The following is a 25,640-nucleotide window of genomic DNA, read 5'->3' as shown; positions in this document are numbered from 1 at the left end:
ACAGTCGATGGAGAATGCTTTGTCAGTGTGACGTCATATTGACGGTCAATGAGTTACAACTCATTTTAAAATCCGCCAGTGGGCGCTAAAGAGTGTCCGGAATTTGCTTCACAAAAATATAGTAACCCTATCGTAGCCTCCTCCATCATATCCGCCATAATTGTTTGATAATGTGTACGGTGTCCTGTGTATAGGCGGCGCTGATGCGTTGGTTGTTGTAGTCTTGACCTGAAGAATGTGAGAAGTCAAAACGATTTCGAAAGATCCCTGATAGCAAACTTCGATGCATTGCCGAGGTGTAATTAGAGAAAGTTCGACCACAGAGGGCAAATAGATACTTAACCTTGTGCAGGATATCTTTGGATCCGGATTTTAACATTTGAGACGGAAACAGGATCCGGATTCCATTTTATCTAACAGGATCGAGCCCGAACCCCCAAAGTACCATGATACCTACATCTCTAGCGTACGGTGCCATGTGGATAGGCGGCGCTGATGCTCTGGTCCTTGTGGTCTTGAGCTGGAAAATGTGAGAAGTCAAAACAACTCTATATATCGAATTTAATTGCAACTACACCAATGGAAAATTTGAACATATAGGCTACACATGGAGGGGTACATTCTAATGGGCCATGGATTGAATAAGGGGCTTTAACGGGAATGATTCTCGTCTGTTTGTGGTTTTATTTCAGCGCTGTATCATATCCCTAATGGCATCATTCCACAATTCGTCATTTTCGGCATTGCCGAAAGACTGTGGAAGGTTCTTCATCAGGATTTTTTTTTGAAACGAATGCGACCCTGCCAAATTTTCATCATAGCGATGCGATGCACCCATATATATATTGAACATGATTTTGGTTTCATCATATTGCTCAACGTCATGTCGGCCTATCCCATATACAGTTAGTGACCCCAACCCTGAGATATAAAGAGGCAGCAGTAGAAATTTCTATCACGAAATGATATCTAAGGCTACTTCAGTATTTGTAACCAGCAGGGTTTCATGTCCAACTGTAACATGCCTATAAATGCTCATGGTTTATGTATAGGGTGGAGTGAAAAAAACAAAAATTTGAATTTCAAAAAGTGCCTTTGATATTTGGTCCCAAATCTCAAATGAATTATTTCTATCATGATTTCAGGTTCTTGCACCCTCTAGTGGCCGTGCAAACTAGGTAAAACCAACCTACATTTTAATGGCGGTCTAAAAATCAATAATTTGCTCGTAACTTTTTTTCTGTACATTTTCAAGACAAAGTTCTATGGAAGTGAGATAGAAACATGTTGCTTCCGCAGCTTTCAAGCCCAATATTAGCTTTCTAGCATAAGCGGTTATCCAGATATGGCCAAATTAGCTATTTTCGGCTCGTTTGGTAAGATTGCACGACCACTAGAGGGTGCAGAAACCTGAAAGTAATTCATTTAAGATTTGGGACCAAATATCAAAGGCACTTTTTGAAATTCAAATTTTTCTTTTTTTCACTCCACCCTATTATGTAACTGGTGCACGTGAGCAATGAGCACTGGGCAGTCACACAATATTCACTAGCTAAAGTATTGTTCTAACTATAATTTCATTGATACCAAAAAACTGCCGGTACCGTGCTTCCTGCTGTTCTTCTACTCTTCGAAGTCTGAAAGAAACAATATTTCTCATGTCCGACAGAAAGTAACTCCATCATTACAACTCACCCGACGTGCCCACCAACAGCAAGCAGCGATAATGAATAGTAAAAAGATAACACCCAGTACCACACCAGCAATAAATCCAGCACCAGCTGAAAAACAAATAATATAATCAGTATACCAGTCTGTAACTAGCCGTGAGCGTGAGGTTCATTGTTGGTGAAGAACTGGCCCCTTTAGTCATTGTTTTAAATATATACTGCGCACCCAAAAGGGTAGTTTATCAATTAGCTTAATACTTGTTATTTCATATCGCATGAGCATTCATTACACACATACACACTTAAGGCACTTAATATGAATTACGCGAAACAATAACTTCATATTGTTAATTTATTCGCTAAAAGCTTTTCGACTAACTCTCATCAGTAGCGAACGTTAGTGATGGGGTGAATCAAATTCGAAATGTAAGAACTATTTTGTCTGTATGACGTAATAATAACAAAAACAAACAACTAGTAGACGGGCTAGATACGGTAGTAACGGTACAAAACAAACGTTACGAGTACATATTCGGTTATAAATAACCGAAAACACAACACATAACATTAATGAAATATTCCAAGAGTGTAGAGGCGTTCCTTCTGGCGACAGAGAATCGGCTTTCGTAGCTTTATGATCGTAGATTCCAGGACCTTTAAATGAAAAAGAGAACGGCCACGAGCAAGTATAGAAAATTGACTGTCGTTGTAATGATCAGCACAATCTGGATGGGATAAGAGATGCTGTCCAATAGCCGAATTACAAGCAGTAACTTGATCATAATCACGCAGTGTGTCAACAGACTGCGATGAAGGAGTTGGAGAAACATTATTTATTCTAATTTGCCGTGGGACATGCTGGCGAATTCTTTGCTGCAAGCGCTGAGACGTGCGACCTACATACCGACTGTCACATCGGCACGTGTATTCATATATTATATTGCTTTGATTTGTCGCAGGTAGCACATCCTTTTGCGTTGCAGGCATCAGAGATTTCGTCGTGAAGATTATCTGAGGTTCTACTTGTGAAAAACAATGGCTCACTGACGATTTAATTTGTTTTTCAAACCTGTTGGACACTTTCCCAATCCAAGGAAGATGCAAATAAACAGGACATTTTCTAGGTCCGAACGGTTTAACTTTTCTGAAATCTTTGAGTTTACGATCTATGGTCATTTTAATGATATGATCAGGATAACCATTTGACTGAAAGATTGACCGAATGTTCTCCAATTCAGAATCAAGTTTGACTTTACTACATATCATCAGAGCCCTGTGTACCAGAGTTCTTATCAAATTTACTTTACGTTTTACTGGACAGAAAGAATCCCACGAAATGTATTGCCCACTGAATGTAGGCTTACGGTAAACTGATGTAACAAAATTAGCACCCGTCTTTTCCACTACAACATCAAGGAATGCTAATGAATTATTAACCTCTTTTTCCATGGTGAATTTCAGTGATGGGTGAAGACCATTCAATTTGCTCAGAAACAAATCACACTGGGATTCATTTTCAAATATGGCGAAGGTGTCATCAACATATCTTTGATACATTAATGGTCGATCAATATCTTCGAATAACCGTTTTTCGTAATACCCCACAAAAATGTTAGCCAGAATGGGACCAAGCGGCGATCCCATTGCAACACCGTCGATTTGTGTATATATGGTGTTATTGAAACTAAATTCGACATCACAAGTGATCAATCGCATTAATTTAACAAAAGAAGACCTTGAGAATGGAGGCTCTCTCGCTCTCTCGCTCTCTCGCTCTCTCGCTCTCTCGCTCTCTCGCTCTCTCGCTCTCTCGCTCTCTCACTCTCTCGCTCTCTCGCTCTCTCTCTCTCTCTCGCTCTCTCTTCGTATGAATGACTTTAAATCTACTCAAGTAAGTAAGTAGTTGTGAAAAGGATCGTTATTTGTTCTTCTAGTTATAGACTGTCAAATGCCGCAAATTGAGCTATGCGAAAGGTGCAGAGCCTGATTCATATTGATGAATCTCGGCAGGTATAGACTTTTGTCAGCATTATCATTCGTCCGCATCGTGGGATGAAAGTCATAGAATTGATATGGAAATGCGATACAAATACTCTGTTTACTCGAACACCTCTGGTGTGGCACCATCCCCAATATAATAAGGCCCGTAGGCCCGAAATTCCTCAGGCTATCTTTCTGATTGGAGGATTAAACTACTTCTACTTGTAAAACAGAAAATAGCGAAAAGTAAGTAAGTAAGTAGATCACAAAATATCACGACGTAGGAGTATAAGTAGAGGAAGATTAGATCTACTTGAGTAAATACCCAAGTAGCGGAAAATTACCTGAGTTCTTCAAGAAAGTGGAAGTACTTCGTTACTGACCTCCTGTTCTGTACACATTACTTGAGTATCAACATTAGTAACTTCATCTACATCTGCTCATTAGTCATACAAGATAATAATATGTCACCATCGGCACCGGGACCTACGATCACTTAGGCCCCAGTTGTTACTTTTGACAAATGAGAAGACCAGATATATGCTCAATGCTCACGCGTCCAAGTAGTTGCGATGGTATTAGTAGTAGTAGTAGTAGTAGTAGTAGTAGTAGTCGCCGGCTCGTACGAATGCATGCTGCATTTTGGCAGTGCGTCGATTTCTCTCTCGTTTCGTCCAACGTCCGACAGTGGATTAGGAGGAGGCACGCATGGCTTCGGAAATCTTTCGCCCGATCTAAAGACAAGGAATGGATGTAGCTATATAGATCAGAGGTCAGCAACCCGTTACTGGCAAGCCGTATGTGTCTCTTTCATGCTGTGGCTCTTGGTATAGCTTTAAAGCAAAATAAATATCAGTCGGTTTCTATCAGTAAAAACTGCTCGAATTTCGTTGTGAATGACAAAGTTGTGCGACTCGCTAAAAATGAGCATCTGAGCAATGACCCGGCCCGCCTCTGTGTATGATTCTATATCTAAGGTCCCATTAGATTCCATATTTATGTTGCATGATTGGACGAGAGAAGTTTCGCCATTAGGCACTCGAATGGCCTTATGGACCGGCCAAAAATACAGGCCAAGTCTTTTTGTATTGATCAGTTGATTATAATACCGCTTGCCCTACTTAACGAACGTAGCCCTCGTAAAGCCCGTCAGTATACGCAACAATATCCATATCATGCAAAATCGACCCTATTTCTCTACAAAATTTTCAAATGCGGGATGTGAATTCACTACAACGTATGCATCGACCTTATAGTTAGGCGGCATAGTCAGCACCGTAACTGCCGCACCCCAAACCCCCCAATTGGGGGGGGGGGGCGAGCTCGAAGGGGGCCCAAAATTATTTCGTGAATTAGCATAAATCATTGAGTATTTTTTGAAAATTTATGCAATTTAAAAAAAAAAATTCGCGCTGGGCACGAGTTCAAGTAGCCATTTCTCTTTATTATTGGGTATTGGGCCATTACCGCGCCACGACCCACCAAGACATACAATCAAGCTTTAGGCCATATAACATGCGACTCCAAGAAGTGTGCCAGAACGATCGGCAGCGAGAAAACCTTGGCCGAAAGGGTCTATGCCCTTATGCTGACCAAAGACTTCGTTATATATACAAAATACATGTAGGTTTAATTGTCCATAGGCGCCTAAATGACTGGCGCCGAATGTTCCTGTCTTTTCAATCTGAACCTCACAAGACAAATACCACCCCGCTGGGAAAAATTTTATGCCAGTGAAGAAATACCAATCTGAAATCGTGTGCGTCTCTTAGTTTAGAAGCCTACGTTTGGGCGATTCTATATTTTTTGATATAGCAGACTGGAAGTCACGAAATAGCATCATGTAACGAAGTCATATCAACGGGTCCGCCCGCCCGAAGATGTTTAATTATTATTTACGGGCCCTCCCGTTTTCAAGACACTTCACTCAGCTCTAGCGGTAAATCTAATTACGTGAGTAGAAAGGACAATAAATTGATAGCATAATATATATGCAATCGCCGATCTGATTGACCGATTTTATCATAAATTATCGAAAATTTTCGCGCTTCGCGCTGGCTCACAATACAGTACAGATGATTTCGTGACAAACGCGAACAACTTGATGGAGGGGTCGTTTCATCACCCTATGGGAGCCCAAGACCCACGTTCTTGGGGGCCTGACGAGGTGCTGTTTCGTTCCTGCCAACGGGTATACGCCCGAAGATGTTTAATTATTATTGAGTGGTCCTACCTTTTCAAACACACCTCACTCAGGTCTACCGGCAAATCTGATTACGGGAGCGGAGAGAAGATAAAAATAGATAACAATATAGGCTATATGCAATTCCCGATCATACTGACCGATTCAGTCATTAATTCTAGAAATTTCCCGCGCTTCGCGCGCTTAGGCGACAAAAGCTGATTCACTGAACAAACTCCCAACGCATATTATAAATAGCGGTAAACAGGGTATCGCCGGAGGGGGGTCTGGGGGGCGAAGCCCCCCAGAAGTTCGGTCTATAACCCTGTGGGGGGCCCACGACCAAAGTTTTTTGGGGGGCTGACGAAGTGCTGTTACGGCCCTGGGCATAGTATATTAAAAAGTAGATGTGCGCGTGCTGCCGTGTAGTTCATGAATAATTTTGGCAAACGCATACAACTTTCCTATAATTGTTCAAGATCTGTTGAGGAAAAACCGGCCAGGATTGGCGCGTTGAAATTGAGATCTGATTAAATCATCTTAATACGTCCAGCAAATATACTCCCATAAATTGCGAATATGCCGCAGAGAGCTAAATGATATCACGTCTAAAATATATGCTGTTGGATTTCAGCATGAAAGTATGGTTAGAACATCTTACCTGTTGAAATTAAACTCGTTTGCGCATGTGTTGTAGAATTCGTATGAAATTTTGCACGGACATCCACAAACCTTCTCCTTATACATGCATTGCCTGCTCTGCATTTATGATAAAAAAATTCAAAGTAAGCAAACAGTCCGTACATATCCGGTGATACGCTCAACTCGAGCTATACGGCAGAACAACGACAATTTGTCGTGAAGCAGGAACTTGGAATCGGTTCTCTGACCAACATGTAAATATTTGTCCACGGAATCGGTGAAAACGTGAAATGGAAACAGCCGTTGGCCGTTCCGTCGTAGGGCTCTGTTCCGACGATCTAATTTAAAGAGGATTCGGTATAGGAAATTGAAAAAATATCTCTTCAAGTTACATATGCCGTAATACGCTATTGCAGCCAACGCGATCTCCTCTGTTGCAGAGACTGGCCTAAAGTATAACCAGAAATCAGTGTCTGTTTAAGGAACGATATATAGCTAAATCTGAACTGGGAGGTTACGATCGCTTGTATGATATACGCAAGTCAACCTATAGCCATTCTGTCCCTGTGTGATGTAGCCTATGCCTGTTTTTTGCATATACCTATCACAGGTAATTTACAAATGAACAAACAAACACATTCTCTTCCAGCAATGTATTCGCTTGATAAAGTATTTTATACCCGTGATGTTTGTGAGAGAGTTCTGCGTGGCGTACAGATTAGCTGTGCGAACCAACATAGTACGAAATGTATATCCTAGAACAGTGGTTCTCAACAGGGGCGTCCGCGAGGTAATTTCAGGGGGTCCGCCAGACTTATAAATTCGCAAAATAATTGATAACCTAATTTTTATTTTATTTTTTAATTATGGAAAGCATGAGGCAGTTTCCCTTCACAAACTGCTAAAACCTCATGACTAACATCATTAGAATAATAGTCTGACATGAAATATCCTACTGTGCAAATTCATTTTCATTGCCAGATTGTCAATAACCTACTGATACCAACATATTGCTGCTTAGAGACGTTTTGTTGGGGTTTGTTGAAAAAATATCGAGATAGTAAGGTCAATCAGGGTGACTTCGTAATGTTTGCGAAACCTTTTCGATTTGAAGACATCAGTGTCATCAAATTAGTCAACAGCAGTCGTTTAAAATGTAAATTCCTGAAGTATTTCCCCTATAATCTGTCCCAATCAAGGAATTGAAATCTCGACACGAAATCCATTTTATCCTGTGATATACATAACCAATATTTGAAGAGCTTCTTGGAGGAACATAACTGCAATTGTGGAAACCCGAGGTTTCCAGAATGTTCTGTGTTTGCCGTTTGGAGGTTGTGTTGCGCATGCTATGGCTGGGGACCGCGTGATGAGTTGGCTGAATAGGAATTTGGCTGGGAGCGTGGCTGAGGATGGATGGCAGTGAGTGTGTCTCTATATTTGGTAGCGTGAAGTGCTAGTGGTCGGGAGCGGTGACATGAAGTGGTGGGGGTGCTGGGCAGTTGGGGCGTGAAGTGGTCGGTGGTTGGCCTTGCGTTTGCGGGCTTGAGTTGGATGTACCGGCCGGAATCTCTGCTCAGATAATTGGCTTGGGCACGGCCTAGTTGCTGATGGGGCTGCGCGAGCACATAGGGAGTGAAGTTGCCCCGTTGGTAGTTCGTACTCGCTTGTAGATGGCAAGGCTGCTGCTGGGCTAGGTTTAGGCTGATGGATATGTGTGCGTGGGGTTAGCGTGGAATTTCGTTGCAGTTTGCTGTGCAGTGTGCATGTATCGTATAGGAGTTATATTGATGGTCTGGGTTCCGTTGTATGTGTCCGTGAGCATTGCTGTTACGAGTTTGTTGTGTCGTATTAATATGGTATTATAACCGTATAGACGTGTGGTGTTGTCGGTCCTCGCCGTCTACTGTGAGTGTCGTTGGAGCAGGCGGCAGTCGCAAAGACACGAGGTCCCGAGCCCACGTACACGCCCGCGTTCCCGTTATTGCTACGCGCATACGCCATAACGGGGTCGCTACAAACATACAATTGAATAGTATACTCATATTGAATTGAACCCTAATCTTTTCGGCTGACGATTACTCCTGACGAGTGTCAGCCGAAAATATTCGGGTTCATTTCAATATGAATACACAATTCAATTGTATATTCACTATTCCATAATAACTTCAAAATCAGATGCTGGTTAAATTGACTAGGCTGGACGGGATACATTCATTAAAAACATAATTCTTCCATTTTGGAGCCATAAATGTTGCGATCACACCAAAAGTGTCGTCGGAAGCGTTACGCGTTAATATTACATTAGCCTCTTCATGAAAATGGATTTTCGGCATTCGTTCATATCGAAGAGATTCAGCTGCAAAATTATAGCTTTAAAATATATGAATAAGTCTATCCAATTTCTACATAAATAGTATGATGAAATTTTCAAGAAAAGTCATTTTGCTGATGTTCATCACAAGCCTACAGTTCATTTGCACAAGACAGTTGCACCATAATTGAGCTAAATTTGAACTGAAACTTGAGGGGGTCCGCGAGGGTTCGTGACGGTCAAAACGGGGTCCACGAAGTCAAAAAGGTTGAGAACCACTGTCCTAGGCTGGTACAGTGGTTCCCAAGGCAGACCCTGTGATAGTCCGTTGATTTGTTGCTTAGTAATCAAAATCACATTGTGTCGCCATCTATCGTCACTGGCCATTTTACAACATGGCTATAGTGTTCACGTGATTCATAATAATGATGCATCGAGTTTGAAATAATATAATTCAATCAAATTTATGCTGAAGAACCGCAACAACTTGTATATACCAAAATGATTCAGGCATCGGACAATTGTTTCCGTTATACATATTTGTTGAATAGTTTAGATTTTGTTTTGTAATCTGATTTAATTTGCACCTGCAGGCATTATGTGATTACCTACTACTTAAATATGGGCTCTTGTAATCATAAATCAAACGCAACAATATATTTAATGTTCCAACTGACATATCTATATATAAACCAGATTGTACTGTGTTGCGATGCCATTGAACCTAGGTATCGAGACTGCAAAATGACAAGGATACAAACTTGAAACTAATCAAATTCTGTTTATGATGGCTTTTAATTTAACATGTTATTAATCGGTGGTTTCTAAGTTTCATTCGACAACTATATTGATTTTGAAGTCTGCTCTGATTTACGAAGGTATAAAGGAAAATTACCAAATTATAACTCAAGTTCAAGTTTATTCATAAGATTTCATCATTTCAAAAATCACAAGACTGTGATTCATTGAAAGATAGGAAGGTACCGAAACGAGTTTGGAGTAATAGGTACAAATATTTAGAGGCCTGGAAGCTCCATGATTTTTTGAAAGAGTGCAAGATCAAAATGAAAGCTAGAGAAGCATTTATGTTGTATATAGTCAAAGTGTAATTCCAGTGATCTTCAGGAAATACATTGTACGTTCTTTGTACCGCTGCTTCATCGAGAATCATGCACTCGCTGTGCTGCATTATCGTTGCATCGATCAGGGATCGCGCTATGTTGGGTTCCACCTGCGTAATGTGTACGGGCGTTCCAGACACTGTATTATCCGTATTGTCAAATAGTACGAAACCCGAAGAGTCGATGAGTTTGCAGTGGTACAAGTAATCATTGCCAAATCTCCTGAAAGTTTTGCAAAATGATCCCCGTGTAACGCCATCTGTTGAAATCGGAGGGGGCGATGTAATATACGAACCCGCTGTTTCGTTGTCGGAAGCAGATGTCGTAAGAAGTTTTTAACAGGTCCGTTACGTACTGAGTGAGAATGTCCGCAGATGCAACGGCGACTATTTCATCTTCGAAAACATTGTGAACTCCCCCTGTCCTACGAATGATACAATTATCGAGTTATAATGAGATGGCTATGGCGTGTGTTCAGTTCAGGCTATATCTCATGTAATAATAATATATTCACATTGCTTTCCTACATTTGTCAATATACAGTTCATCGAATCTGAATTGGATTAAATCATTTTCGAATGATCACGCCTTGACTTCATATATCCGCTCTTGCATATCGGTATAATATGGCATTTTGCTTGCATGTGCTTGATCCTGCACACATCGATTCAGAGCCGTAAATATTGCAACCGTAGATATGACAATGTGATATTCATTGCAGTCATCATTTACCATGATTTTATGATGCTCAATTGCTCATTTACAATGCGTTTCAGCAGGATACTCGTACATATTTCGAATTTTTAAATTATTTACGTGTAGCCTACTGTTACTATTGTAATGCCCTGGTAATCACATTGTGCTGTCATTGAGCGGTTTTCTAGAATGTTCGGTAGGTATGCTGCACGTGTGAGTCTGGGACTGGGAGAAGGGGAAGTGTTTTGGTCTGGCTGGGAGTGTGGCTGGACTGCTGGAGGTGTTGGTTGTGAGCGAGTATGTCGGATTATCGGGGTTTGAAGTTGAAGTAGTAGTTCAAGTGGAGTGGTACAGTAGGAAGTGTCTAGGGTTGACAAGGCTACTGGGGTTTGTGCAGTGATTTATGTGTGTAACGTAGTTGGTTTGGTTTTGTGCCAATGTGTATGTTTTGCGGTGTCATGTCGTTATGTTAATATGCGTATTGAGCAATGCGGATTTGTGTTACCGGTGCGTGCGATCACGGAAAGGCGAGGTCCCGAGCCCACGAACACAACGCGAAATTTTTCACTATCATAAAGGGGGACGTATCTGAAACGTTTGAGAACCACTGCTGTAGAGTATAGATACACTGAGTTTCGCGCTTGGAACGAAATCTGTGTGTGCCTCGCGCAAAGGGGCGGGAAAATAATGTTAGCCAAGAAGTTCTTACTTTCCCTCAAACACTGCTTTTGAGATGCTCATAACGTACTGTCCGCTTGAAGCGTCTTTGTACGGAAGTGTAAATGCGGTATTTCCTCTGTTCGCGGCCGCGTTAAGATACCTGCGATTGTTAATTGCAAATTTGCAAATAAATATAACATCACAAGTATAATTTGGTTCCCGCGACCGTATATATCCGTACCATGGTCTGACTGTGGAATCGAAATCTTTCGGCAACTGATTTCCAGGATAGATCCGCATCAGTCCTTCCTTTGTTCCGACATATCTCCACATGACAAATGTGTCGTACTCTGGATCGGCATTGTTCTTCCAGAATCTTTCTGCCTGCTGCGTCGCCCATACCGAGTCTCGGATTCCGCTCTAAACAAGATTGGATGGTGGTGGGTTAGATCAACCAGCCGGGTTAGACCGAAGAGCTACAACTTGTAAAACTGGTGCAACACAGTGGGAATGGTCGTGCCTACTCGATAACCTAACGATCTCGTCGAATCATCATCGTGAAAGCACCAGTGACAGTGCAAACGAAAATACGTGCCACCCTTCCTGTAAGTAGAGATGAACTTAGATTGAGGCTTTGGTCTGTCTGTTATCCATTGTGGCCCATCCCAATTGTGGTCAATCTGTGACGTATAATGCGCTCACACGCTCTTCTGCGAACCTTAATTGTCGATCCCCCTCGACCATTCACCATGTAATCACGCAGGACATCCACCCCATCCTTCGTTTCCTTGTTATTCATGAAGGAATCTGGGTTGATAAACGACCGCGGTCCTATAGACACTGATGATTCGTCTGAAAGCAAATTGTACTATAAACAGCTTTTACAGCAACAAGCGACATTATAATTCTTACTCATTGCACAATAGTTATTGAAATGCCGACAGGGTTGTGTTGGTGGGAACAGGTCCAGTCGGTGATAAAGAAAATCTTCTCCTGCGTTTGGATTTAGGCTTGGCATGGACGATTCTTGGTCTCCTTGCGTCAGTACGAGGCACAACGAAAATGTGCTGTGTGGTATCTGAATCGTAACAAAGAATTGAAGCGACATGTATACTTGTCCCTTTAACGATGCCGTCTTCTAACCACATTATAGTTTGAATTTGGTAGCATGGCCCACTTTCGTTCTAGGCTTTTGTAATCATATGACGACGACTAGTCTAGAAACCTCCAATGCTTTTAATGGAATTCCGGAGTCCCCTTTATTGGAATCGAACCTGTAACGCTTTGGTGTTGCAGCAGTGGAACGTATCAAGTACCACTCCACAACACTACTTCTAACTACTGCAACGATATATTTTGACTTGGTCAGTGGTCATACATAAGATGGTAGGCTATTATCAGTTAGATCTTTAGAAATATCTACTGAATATATATCAGTATAGTATTTATAGGATACCTTTTTCCAGTAAACTTCGGACGTCACCCATACGGAGTTGACGCCGTAAAACATATTCCTTCCCGCCGATGTGACTTTCTCGGATTCGAAAGTTAGTGATCCGCTTTCACCCCTGTACGCACGAAACAAAATGTCGGACTATATAATTCTCGGATTTATCACCTCAGATGCACTAACCTTTTCATGCTTTCAACGACCGAACGCATTCTCGCTTCGGTCTCGAAAGCTGATATCTTGATGTACTTTACGTCGTGATCAGTTGAGTACTTGAGCAATGGGTGGTATATTACGTAACCTTAAGAGAAACTTATGCTATAAGTCACTGCATTTGTAAATTGCAAATGACTCATACCGAACGAATCAATTACAAAAACGTAGGACAATTTGGAGGTTCTGAAGTTCACGGCGCCAGATAGAAAATCATCGATGGTGAGATCGGTTCCGACAACGCCAGCCATTTTCCCATTATTGTCTCTTACCGGCAGTGTCACACTCATCAGAATACCTGCGACAATCGGAAATAATAGATCGTTCAAGTAGTTATCAACGTTATTGCTGTATCGCCACACAGCTCTTGGATTTATGACAGGTGGAATAAGAAGTCCATATTTAGATGTTTGATGGGTATAGGCAAATAGTAGCCTATATGTGATAAAAACGCACTCGAATCATCAGAAAAGGTATACGTAGGCATAGTATTATGCTATATATACGCCAATATGTTCGCTGCGCATCTGACATCACACTATATCTACAGTTCTACACTTACCTATTCCGAATTTATCCAAATACGGAAGCGACCAAATCGGCTCGATTGAAGAGTGTGCTGACTTTGATGAAAAGAACGAATAGTATGATCCCATTGATTGCCTCAGATCGGATGGATTGGATACATGAGTGAAAAGTCCAAGCTGCAGCACGTGTCAATGAGTGAGAACCATTACAAAATTTCAACAACATTATTCATATGTACTTGAGCTGATTCACCATACAGCGTTCCTTCTTCGTTAGCCATTTTTCGTAACACGGAAAAGTCTGTAGAACATACATATATTTGTTATGGGGATTTGACTATATATCACGAACTATTCTAGTGCATCGCTGTACACCAAACATGCCTACGACCAATCTTAGCATCATAATAATATCACCAGAATGTATATTGCATAGGCATGGTCGAGGTCGGTCGGTATACCATTACTTACAAGAGACAATTGCAGGTACATATACGTGCAATTGTGCATGTGCAGTGCAGTATTACTTAATTAATATATGATAATTTTCTACTGATATCCAACAGTGCGCTATTACATTACCTGCACAATGCGATGCTGGACCAATGTCAACAACATGTAATATGTAACATGTAAGAAGTAAAGAGAATTAGAAAATTGGAGTGTCTGGACAATACCGAGAAAACCATTACCGAGAATGGACACCACCGAGAATGGACATTAACGAGAATGCAATATATGCAATGCAGGCATGTTATGCGTATGCGCAGGTCGTGTGAGTGCATCACGGCGTTGCCACATTCGGTATCGATGCTCAGGTATAAATTTCTCGACAACGTCAGTCCCAGTAAGCTATATTCTTGACAATGGCCATTCTCGGTAATGTCCATTCTCGGTGGTGTCCATTCTCGGTAATGATCATTCTCGGTAATGTCCATTTTCGGTAATGTCCATTCTCGGCAATGGCATTCTCTGTAATGTCCATTCTCGGTAATGGTTTTCTCGGTATTGGTATAGAACCGAAAATTGGGATCCCTTTTCAAATTTTACGAAACTGAAGTTATATATGCAGTAGAAAATTGAATGTCGATACGTATTATAAACCTCAATTTGGACGTTACATGAATTTGAGTTTGCAGCGAAAAGATGAAATTGGATTAAATTTCAAAATATGTTAATTTTGTGAGGCTCTTATAACCACACAATGGACGATGAACGTACCCATGTTCAGGGTATACTTTAGTGTGAGCGAAATGAATACCTATTTCAAGTTTCATGGATAAATGCTTGCATTCAACTGTGTAAGTCAATCAAATCAATGATCATCAGATTGTGTACTGTGTATACGCGATCAAATTGAACCAGGGAATGAGAAGTGGATCATTGTCTGTATTATAGGTCCGCACGGGGCCGTAGGCCCCGGTCCGCACTCCGCAGGGTGTGAGATGCTCGATACGTAAGCAGGAGAAATGTCAGCAATGCGATTATTTTAGTGAATCGGGGTTTGGTGTTGTTTTGTATAGGTTGTCAAAACGGAATTGAGAGAAATTGAGAGAAATTTTGAGCGTCTGTTACCAGCATTGCCGAGTCCGTATGTCATCACCGTGACGGAGTTGTTCAATCTTCCATTGCGGGCCCGTAGGATTCCAAGGATAGACTGCTCCGTGTCTGTTGGCGACCCATCGGATAGAAATAACAGAACTCGGTCCTTGCCTGGTTAACATGAAATTCTCTCATTCATTTATTTATTTATTTATTTACTTATCAATTTCTGCTATCTTCACCACCTGCGCTTGATCTTGGTGTTGAATCGAAGAAATCGAATGCTTTGTTTAGAGCTTTGCCGTAGTGTGTTGATCCTTATGGCAGATAGACATGCATTAGCATTAGCTTACACAAGACACGCTTTTCAAAAGTGTTTCACTATAAGTATGTACCAGATAAACGCAAATTTACCCACCCCCAGCATTTATTTCTTTTACGAATTGCTTGATTGATTCTACGTTTGCTGCGGTAGGTCTGGCGAACTCTTTACGAAAACATGACTCCTTCGCGTTGGTGACTCCCATTACCGATGCGTCGTTTGAGAAGGATACTACAGCCACCTTTATACACAAAATTATCATCTCTTCGTATGACCTAAATCGATCGGTATTGATACGCTATTTCTAGGCGCACCAATACTTACATTGTCGTGAGGATTTAATGTAGAGATGACTGTGTTTGCAGCTTCCTTTGCGGTACTCATTAAGGTTGCGTATCCGCTTCCGGAAGTAGATGATCCCTTGGACATGGGTCCGCTTTTGTCGATGACCACAACTACGTCTTTCGGCTCCGGAACGTTCGCTTGAACGTAAAATGGCCTGGTATAAAAGATTTCAAGAGACAAGTTCATTTTTGTATGGTTACCGCCGCGACCCCGAAATTATTCATCATTTTTTAATTAGTCGTCCAAAATATGGTTTCCATCTTGGATTCCTTTTTAATAAATGCGCTCAATTGTAAATTTTCGAGTTGCCGATTTGCTCACTGATTCCCGTATAAATCGCTAAGTTGTTGAATTTGTATTATCTTTATTTTATATACTTATTTCGTTCTGATATTTGATCGTCAGTACAAATACGCTGTTCAAATTGTATTGTCGCGTAACCGTGCATAAAATTGGAATCTTAAACGCAATTGTCCAACGGATGATTTCCGTCGTAGATTTCTCATTGATAAATGTGTCTTGTTAAAAGTGATTATTATTTTTTTGCTCAGACCAGACCCGCGGCCCGCGAAAAGTTCCTTGGAATTTAGAGCATAAAATCTATTGATAATGCTAATGTGTCGAAATAAACTACTGACTATAAACTGATCCGATATGCGTTTACTTTGATGTCTAGTGATTGCGTAACCTGCGTACGTCATGTGAGTAATCCAGGTTCAAAATAAAGCCAATTATGCCGTAACAATTAAAATGACAGGTCACTGTTTTTATATTCAAGTTCAAATCCTGTTTGTTGCCAGGCCTATGCTTTAAACCAGTGGTTCCCAAACTTTTTCGGTGTGAGGGCCAAATTTAGAATTTCAGAGTACGGTCGGGGCCGCACGAATACTACGGCTATGAAACGGACCCAAACAGTCATCATGGGTATTTCGGAGTAGCTTTATTGCCCTGGCGAGATTTCAAAACTGTACAGTGTACACTGTTTACCGCTACTTATCTGCTGGATTGGGTGTCCGTTGAGTGAATCAGCTTTTCTCGTCTAAACGCGCGAAGCGAGAGAAATTTTTTTAGTTTCATGACTGAATCAGTCAATATGATCGGGAATTGCATGTATTGCTATCAATTTTCATCTTGTCTCTGTCCACGTAATCTGATTTACCGGTAGAGCTAAGTGAGGTGTGTTTGTAAAGGTATAGGCCCCCTCAATAGGAATTAAACATATCCGGGGGTATACCCGTTGGCAGGAACGTAACGGCACTTCGTCAGGACCCCGGGCTCCCATAGGGTGATAATCTGACCCGCATGACGTTGTTCGCTTTTGCCACGAAATTAAAGTTGTACTGTTTATTGAGACAGCGCGACGCCCGAATATTTCGATAATTCATGATAAAATCGGTGAGTAAGATCGGGAATTTTGTGATTGTCCTCTTTGCCCACGTAATCCGATTTATCGGTAGAGCTGAGTGAGAGGTGTCTTGAAACTACAGACCCGGTAAAATTAAACATCTTCGGGCGGGCAGACCCCTAGGTATGACTTCTTCACATGATGTTATTTCGTGACATCCTGATGTCTGCTATATCAAAAAATGTAGAATTGCCCAAACCTACTAAACTGGAAGATCACACGATTTCAGATTGGTATTTCTTCACTGGCATATAATTTTCTTTCCTTCAGGATGGTATTTGTCTTGTGAAGTTCAGATTGCCAAGACAAGAATATTCGGCGCCAGTCATTTAGGCGCCTATATGGACAAATAAACCTAACCGATATGTATTTTGTATATATAACGAAGTTTTTGGTATTTCGAAGTTTTTGGTCAGCATAAAAGCAGTCCTTTACGGCCAAGGCTTTCTCGCTGCCGATCGTTCACACTTCTTAGAGTCACATGTTACATGGCCTAAAACTTTATATGTCTAGGTGCGTTCTTGTGCGGTCATGGCCAACGCTGATATGCCCATTTCTATAAATATTGCGTATTTTTTCCTGGGGGAGAGTACCCAATAATCAAGATATGCGGCGAATTGAAATCGCGACCAGCGCGAAAAATTTTTGAAGAAGTTGCATAAATTTTCAAAAAATACTCTATAATTGATGCCAATTCACGAAATAATTTTGGGCCCCCTTCGAGCTCGGCCCCCCCAATTGAGGGGTTTGGGGTGCGGCAGTTACGGCCCTGAATATGGGACTACCAATTATGCTGCTTTTAGCCGACTAAGCAGTATGCATCTCGGCGTATTCAACCGTGAGTCACGTGTTGCACATCTAGTTATCATAGGGTTACCATACGTCCTCTTTTAAGATGATTTGTCCTCTTTTTTGGTTGTTTTTAAAGTGTCCTCGGAGGACGCCCAAATGTCTTCTTTTTTGAGATTTTGTCTTCTTTTTTTTAAGATTTTGGTTACATATAGGGCCAAATTCGACTGATATACATTAAGTCAGCACTGTAGGAATGCTACGGCGGCTATTTCGGAGCTGGACCGGGAAGTTTTTTTTTCAGTCAACCACCTGTTAATGTGAAAGAAAAACTGTATTTTCCGGGAGTTGAGCCTCTTTTTCTTTTTTAGTCAAGCGACCACGAGGAAGATATTTTCCTCCGGTTTTGAAAGTTATCAATACCGATTTATATCTATAGGTATTGCTCGTTCAACTGGAAAGTTAGGGCACATTGCATTGAAACAGCAGTGACATAACGTTAGCAGTCTATACTCACAGCTTTCCTGCAATTCTATTATTAAAAACCACAGAGGTCAAGTCAAGCAAGAGTATTTTATAAATATATATTTTATTTTTGTCATTAATTGATTTCCTAATATATTTTGGGGGCCGCAAGAAGGCTATCTGGGGGCCGCATGCGGCCCTCGGGGCCCCACTTGGGAATCACTGCTTTAAACTGTTACGTCATACGTTTCCAAATCCTATTTCGTCAAAAAATATAACCAGTGCACGTGATTAGCGGTCATTCTCACTCACAAACGATGTTACGCCAAGCAAAACCTGTTAGCGAAGCTAGCAAAGCAGCAAGCCTATTCTACCAAGCCACACAGAGGTAAGGACGAAGCCTAATATTAACGCATCCACTTAGGAAAATGTGTTAATGATGTAATTCACTGATTTCCTGCAAGCCGCACAACATATTCTAAACTTATGTTCCGGCCCACCCACGTGTTTTCTGCTTCACATTTGGCCAACCAGGAAAAATAATCCCCAACTCTGCTATAGACCCTCGTACGTTGTTGAATTCGTACTATCGTGTAACCGACACTTGTGACATGATTAATTTTTTTCTAAAATATCATCGTTAATTCATACGAGCTTTCGTGAGTGTGGATTTCATTGACCGTGGTGCAAGAGGTCGTCAAGCGATAAGCACCCAATCTTTTTGTCAAATAAACAACAACAACAATAATAGATTCTGCATATTCAGATCGGTGATACTAAACAGCATCAAGATAAGGCATTCGCAATTAAATCTACGTAAAACTTGGTTCATAGCTTAGTTGAAATAGTACAAATACCAGCACATAAAGCAATGCCTATACGAAATCAACTTGTTTCATAATCGTTACCTATAGTTCCGGATTTTTGCCGTAACCGATACCAAATATAGGCTTACTATTAGTGCCGCTTTATCTGTGAAAGTATTGGTCGAAGCAGATGAGTATTTGAGGTGAGTGACGCCTTACTAGTCGCAATGACTATATATCTTTTTTTCTATGTGTATAATATTGTAATCCTCGTTAAGTAACGAGTGAAAGTCAAACCATTAAAATAATCAGAAATCAGGAGTATTTGGTTGTATTAAAGTAAGCATCGGCTCTCTGGACGCTGGCCGGTGCGAAACCCTAGTGGTCCAACGCAAATACTATCCAATCGCTGTCTCATGAACCCAGGACGAGTATGGCCGTCAGGCTTTCATATAGTCCTACCCGGGATCTGGTACCGCTTTGACGGGCCAGTATCCCATGCATAGCCATGGTGGCGAGGGCAATCTTGTGGCCGCAGACTCAAGCCCCTCTAAGCCTGGTTATGCAGACTCGCTGCACCTCCGAGAGAAAAAAACGAAGGTAAAATATGAGTTAACCGAGACGGGAAATCTGTGTCCCATGACACAGAGGACCTAATACGGGGGGAGGTTTACTGCGGTTCCTCCGGACCCCTTAAAAAAAATAATCAGAAACCCACCTGAATCGTCCGTCGTACGATGAACAGTCAGTGACCTTGAGACCGGGAAAAATTGTGGTGATCCCAGTTTCACTGGCAAAGTATTGCCAACGCAAGAACGGCATTTGTCTCAGATTTGCCTGGCTGGCATCGATAAAGCGTTGCGACAAAAAGCCTGACCCTTGCCTCGATTTCGCAGCTCTGTAGCACCCTTTTCTATCAACCTGAAGATGATAAAGACATAGGAATATCAGTTATTCTTTGCGCATAATAGCGAAATGTTTACCAACTTGCTGTTTGAAGCGATCGTCAAATTCCATTTGAGCTGGATCCCATTTACAGCACTCTTTAGCAGTTGTCGACGTCGTCAAAGAGCGCGCAACGACTTTCTGCAGTTGCTTGATGACCAGATTCCGATCGAAAATCTTTTGTCCGAAGTTGTCCGCCATCTGTCACAAAATATAATGTTGCAGTTGCAACGTGCATTGAAAATTTCGGCTATCGATCTTCGTTATGGTAGCTTGTTATTATTTGTAGTCTTATTTTGATATATCTAAACCAGCCTCAAATTGGAACGAGTGTAGCTTACCTGGTTTATGATATCACGTCCATTAAGCGTTCTGTGTTGGAAATCAAGAGTATCGTAGTGTCCCTGGAAGTACATTTTGTTATAACATGGTGACCCCTCATCCATATAAACACTGTGCTCATGGTGGGACCAGTTACATTTCGGAGAGAAAATAGTGGGCCTATCCTCTCGGTTTCTGGAAACTCTTACTTTTGAATATGGCTGGGGCCTGGGATTGCTTTATCGTGATTACGTTTACTATAGTTACCCCAAATCATATATCGGGTTTTTAATTTATTTGATGCTCATGCTCAGGCCGGTTAGGGTTGCATCTAAAACAAAAACCAATTTAAAACATACATGTTTAAATCATTTTTTTTATTAATTTTTATTGCTTTTTATGACATCATAAATTTTTATTGTGACGTCACAGTCGATTGACATTGACAATTGAAAATACAGGGTAAATATGGCACCTTGACGTAAAAGGCTTCCGAGCCCTGTCATAAACGGATAAAAAATACGTTTAACCGGTACTATATCGGTATGCAGCATTTTTACGGTCGGCTGTCATCATCGTCAGAACATTCATTCCTGACCAATGCTCCATCGGTTGATTCGACGATGATTTCGCGGGTTATAACCATTCCGTATTGTCAGGCCGTGTTATTTTTGGCATATGCCAAAACTGCCAAAAATAACTTATTTTTGGCACTTTTTGATTTTTATTTTTGGCAGTTTTGGCATCGTCCTCTAAATAGATAGTTTCAGCCTTGAATTAGTCACAAAAACGCTTTACTTGGGCTAGTTTGTCAAAAGACAACACAAAATGTGCAGCATCCACGTATAATCAGTGCCAACGAACAATAAGAAGAAGAAAAAACCTAACGATTTCATAAGTTAATAATATCAAACGAAACCACAAAATGTGCAGATCCATCGGAATTGGTGCCAATAAGCAAAAAAAAAAGGAAGGAAAAGCCTAACAAACACGCTCGGCAGCTGATTGTTACGGCTGTTGAATAGACTTAAATCGTTTGCTCTGTAATAGTGCTTCCAAACTCAAGTCAACTAAGTTTCTCCTAAATTCATTTCTCACCCAGCGAATCTGGGAAATATCGGCTTCAACAGTAGCCGTTTAAGGAAAGAATGTTGCCAGTCATCCACAAAAGGTTTTCAGAGCTTCAAAATCTTTGGAGGGCCGAACCATGCATCATGAAAAGAGATCACTTCGCCAGTACCATCGATCTCATCGCGGAAAGAATTTTCTTCCCGGTCCTTTTCCAGGAGTTTCCTGTGTTGTCTCTCAACACATTCTATTTAGTAGCCCGACTATCATTTCTCCTTCAGTCTACCGATATATTTTTGGAGGGCTTTTGTCACTTCAGGTGGCTTTAATATTACCAACTCGCATGGAAGAGTCCTGGGAAGGTTAGCTTGTTTAAGAACATTGACGTAACAAGACTGTCTGGCAAAACAAGACTATGCAGCTCAGAAATAGCTAGACAGTTTGTTGCGTCACAATGTTCAAATTGATCACAATGCAAAAATCGTGGTTGATTTTGGGGGTTCCAGTTCCATGAGCAGAATATAATTTATATTTTAATAATCAGTACTGCGGCAGCTTCTCATTGATACCCGTTGTATCAAATTTGCCTTTGGACAAATGGAAAGTATGACGTAAACCAAATGCAGTCAGCCGTTCAATCTCGCTGTGCCCACACCATTTAGGACACCATGCTTTCACCCCTAATGGGTGGGTTGGACCCAGATTAAGAAACCTGCCTGTCACAAACGCTCTTCTCGCTTGTAACGCAGTCCTGTTAACACAACACCATGAACGAAATTCACTATTTGGCAGGCCGTGTTATTTTTGGCATATGCCAAAAATTGCTTATTTTTGGCATTTTCAAATTTTTATTTTTGGCAGTTTTGGCATCTGGCTCCTGAAATGCCAAAAATAACACGGCCTGCGTATTGTACACGGGAGCAAATCGTCCGTAGGCTCATGCTACATGTCTTTTTCCAAAGTATTTACACAGTGGCGATATAATTATACAATTTTTGAAGAAAGAAAACACAATTTGTCGTAAAAGGCATTTTTTGGAAACAATGTTTAAAAAATGTTTTCAAACAAAGAGTTTTAAAGCACCATTTGTTTTAGATGCAACCCGAAGGCCGGTATAACTAATTCTACTCACGCATCGAGTGGTGGTTATAAGGAATAAAAAATCAGTTGACGACGAGAACGGAAAGGTTTTGCTTGTATTGACATGAAACTGTATGCATGCAATGCACCCACCCGGCACGTTTATACGTGTACGTAATTACGATTACGCAACCTGTTATTTTCAGTTTCGGGAGAGCGACGAGATAATAACACGTGACTCATGTGGTTCTCCGGTATAATGTATATCATGGCAGTGCGAAGGATTGTGCTGCTCAGTAATGGTAGCTTAAATTATACTGCAACAGGACGTATACTTTTGCGGCGTGATAGTTGTGCTCTACTAATAAGGCATGCAAAACGATATCTGGCATCAGCAGTTCCCGTATCCAGCTTTTCCTATACACGTTTGTGGCTCACTGTATCATTTCCTTCCGTTATTTTTACTGTATTTTTAACCAAGGAGGAGTTTCATTGATGGATATCACCAAGGCATTTCGACTCGTTTCCTTATTTTTATTCAGTCGCAATTTATGTGGTATTTGGAATCGACGAAATGTCTAATGAACACGATCGCACCTGTAAGTCGTTGACTCCCAAAACTTTTTCGGCGAATTCTTCCACTTTTTTCGATAATTTATCCGCGCTCTGTTTCGATTCTGTTTTCCAGTCTTGTGCTCCGACTGGATCAATAGAGAAAATCGATATCCCGATAAATATAATTAATTTTAGCGCGCTTCCCATGATAAACATCTAAAAAACGCAAAGTTGGCAAATGGGTCATAAAAGTGAATACAGCGACGTCAGTGTGTAATTGAAAGTTTTGAGGCAAGTCACAAGTTTACAGTTAAGTTTGAGGTACATTGTTTTTCATGCGTCAAATAGCTCGGTGTTATTGAAATTTTATTCTGACCAAAGCAGGCTTTTCTCTAAAAATAAAATAAAAGTCCCAATATGATCATAACAAAACTACGAAGTATAGATATTGTCAAGCACTTATGAGATATGCAAAGTAATATATTCATAGAATATTGTATTTATCAAACCGTACACCAAGGTTAATAAATATGGTTCGTAAAAATTGATGGACACGGCCGCCTAATTTTTACATATTCTTATTTCGACATCTTAAAACACTGCAGGTATCAGTAAATGACATTGCTGTGGAATCCATTCTGTCGCTTCCCGAATCTCGGAAAGAGCATTCATTTCAGTATTCATAGTATATTTCGCCCGTCGTCATCGTACAGAAATCGCTCCTTTAGATAAATGACATAGGTATATACGCCCAAAATCAAGCCCGTTTGCTGTGTCATCTTTCTGCAGCGCTAAGTTGGTAAATGAGTTTGATATCTGCGCACGGATTATTATAAGAATTTGACGAGAGTTGATGCGATGACGTGAGCGCGATAGATACTTATTTCCACGATGTTGTATTTCGAGACAACTTTCCCGCCATGGGTGAATTTTTCATGTCAACCGAGCGAGATAGCGTAATGGTGATGCGTCCGGCTTCTTGATCGGTACGTATAGGTCGTGGATTCAGTCCCCAGCCGGGTAAGACCACAGACTCGAAAACGAACATCCGCGGCTATCTCACCAGGCGCTCGGCATCCACGGACAGCATGGAGGAGAAAATTAGTAATGCAGACTAGATGACCTTACTTAAATGGCGTATCCCGCATCTCCATCGCATCGCATCTCGATGGTACAGGCGAAAATAAATCTGATCTCTCTCTCTCTCTCTCTCTCTCTCATCTCTCTCTCTCTCTCTCTCTCGTCTCTCCTCTCTCTCTCTCTCTCTCATCTGCTCTCTCTCATCTCTCTCTCTCTCTCTCTCTCTCTCTCTCTCTCATCTCTCTCCTCTCATCTCTCTCTCTCTCTCTCTCTCTCTCTCATCTCTCTCTCTCTCTCTCTCTCTCTCTCTCTCTCTCTCTCTCTCTCTCTCTCGCCATCTCTCTCTTCTCTCTCTCTCTCTCTCTCTCTCTGTCAGTCAGTCATTCACAATATTCTTTGCTGTATGCTTACGTTGATGAGCTTTTGCGAAGGTGTGTCTCGCTACTGTCTCGCGATATTAAACCACATTAGCTCTTCACAAGGCTAATTGAATAGTATATTCATATTGAAATAAACCAGAATATTTTCGGCGGACGCTCGTCAGGGGTAATCGTCAGCAACTAGTAGTCAATTGGAAGGAACATTTGTATATCAACAATCGTATCACAAAATATCCCGTCACCAGCATGAAATTTCGAATGGAAGAGCGTTCAATGTACTATTTTCAGGTGGTACACGTACTCTTTTTGTTGACAGAGTTTCCAAAAGCCATAAAAATCGGTTCGAAACATAGTGGTCACTGCTCACTTCGCCTCAGCCGAAGCGGCTATTTTAATTCTTACCTTCATATCAATGGTGTAATATTAAGATATTCGACACTGATTTATATCTTTTTTATATCAATACCGTATTTTGCAGGTTACATACCAGCAATCATGCATGCACTGCACAAATTGCACATACAGATAGCCTTACCTGACTGGAACACACATCTTTCCAGTATTTTTATATAACTCTGAAATTTTCATGAAAGAATTTTTATGTTGTTGCAAGCCGTCTTCGTGAAATCAAAATATGTTTTAGCTAGGCCCTAGACCGCCTTCATTTATAGCCATAAGGCTGGAAAATTATCAATCATCGCAGTCAGCGTCATGTTGCTCATCACATAACGTATAAAGTTAAGGTTGCGTGTGAATACAATAATTTGATTATATCGCATTGCATATCTAAATAGATTGAATAATATCATATACGCCAGGCATTGCGGTGATTTGTCCAAGGTTCTCGGCAACTGACTTCATTGTTGTGAATGTTGGAATTCGCAGTTCCTTCGACCGAAAATCTTCTGTGACAAAATCTGCGCCAATTTCCAGTTTGAAAATCTCGATTGTCGGTCTTTAAGGAAAAAATACATAAAATTATCAGGATGAAAGATCAACCATAGAGCAAACTGCATTTCTCTGAGAGTCGTGCAACGTAAGATGTAGTCAGCCTGTCGAACGAGAGCGTATAATTTTCGATT

The 25,640-nt window shown here is 41.0% G+C and overlaps 3 protein-coding genes across 5 annotated transcripts in view; 1 reads left to right on the top strand and 2 right to left on the bottom strand.

Annotated features, from left to right (window-relative positions):
- LOC145444258 (uncharacterized) lies at positions 1-6,660 on the bottom strand. The gene is made up of 6 exons (XM_080322209.1): positions 6,494-6,660; positions 4,206-4,384; positions 1,696-1,781; positions 1,605-1,637; positions 458-520; positions 1-228 (listed from the first exon to the last, which is right to left on the bottom strand). The coding sequence occupies exons 1-6, from the start codon at positions 6,595-6,597 to the stop codon at positions 109-111; spliced, it is 585 nt and encodes a 194-aa protein (XP_080178335.1). The 5' UTR covers positions 6,598-6,660; the 3' UTR covers positions 1-108.
- On the bottom strand, positions 6,602-23,906 carry LOC145444218 (VWFA and cache domain-containing protein 1-like). Of its 2 annotated transcripts, none has more exons than XM_080322159.1 (20): positions 23,141-23,906; positions 20,416-20,478; positions 20,117-20,275; positions 19,848-20,050; positions 15,644-15,818; positions 15,416-15,560; positions 15,240-15,314; positions 15,031-15,168; positions 13,695-13,756; positions 13,491-13,632; positions 13,074-13,226; positions 12,899-13,016; positions 12,722-12,833; positions 12,178-12,343; positions 11,984-12,117; positions 11,507-11,685; positions 11,315-11,425; positions 10,205-10,333; positions 9,921-10,131; positions 6,602-6,812 (listed from the first exon to the last, which is right to left on the bottom strand). In XM_080322159.1, the coding sequence occupies exons 1-20, from the start codon at positions 23,312-23,314 to the stop codon at positions 6,663-6,665; spliced, it is 2,799 nt and encodes a 932-aa protein (XP_080178285.1). In that variant the 5' UTR covers positions 23,315-23,906; the 3' UTR covers positions 6,602-6,662. The 2 variants fall into 2 exon arrangements, with proteins under 2 accessions (XP_080178285.1, XP_080178286.1); XM_080322160.1 differs by having other exon boundaries at positions 15,243-15,314.
- LOC145444213 (DNA-directed RNA polymerase III subunit RPC2-like) overlaps positions 19,455-25,640 on the top strand; it is a 153,907-nt gene continuing 147,721 nt past the window's right edge. The window contains exon 1 of one of the 2 annotated variants that reach the window (XM_080322150.1): positions 19,455-19,468. The gene's annotated coding sequence lies outside the window, so the exon portion shown is untranslated. The remainder of the gene's footprint in view (positions 19,469-25,640) is intronic. The other variant, XM_080322149.1, reaches the window with a different exon arrangement.

This window comes from Botryllus schlosseri, chromosome 8 (assembly GCF_051294905.1).
Source record: "Botryllus schlosseri isolate E-star chromosome 8, Bs_hap1, whole genome shotgun sequence".
Classification (NCBI taxonomy): Eukaryota; Metazoa; Chordata; class Ascidiacea; order Stolidobranchia; family Styelidae; genus Botryllus; species Botryllus schlosseri.
The sequence above is the reverse complement of the archived record's forward strand: the minus strand, read 5'-3'. Positions and strand labels throughout refer to the sequence as shown.

Coding starts and splice junctions, on each gene's coding strand:
- LOC145444218 (XM_080322159.1), bottom strand. CDS start 23,314: ATGTTTATCATGGGAAGCGCGCTAAAATTAATTATATTTATCGGGATA. Junction 15,169..15,239: donor ACCAAGATCAAGCGCAGGTG/GTGAAGATAGCA, acceptor CATGTTAACCAG/GCAAGGACCGAGTTCTGTTA. Junction 10,334..11,314: donor AAAGCAGTGTTTGAGGGAAA/GTAAGAACTTCT, acceptor TATCATTCGTAG/GACAGGGGGAGTTCACAATG.
- LOC145444258 (XM_080322209.1), bottom strand. CDS start 6,597: ATGCAGAGCAGGCAATGCATGTATAAGGAGAAGGTTTGTGGATGTCCG. Junction 1,782..4,205: donor CATCGCAACTACTTGGACGC/GTGAGCATTGAG, acceptor TTTGTTTTTCAG/CTGGTGCTGGATTTATTGCT. Junction 1,638..1,695: donor GCTGTTGGTGGGCACGTCGG/GTGAGTTGTAAT, acceptor TGTTTCTTTCAG/ACTTCGAAGAGTAGAAGAAC.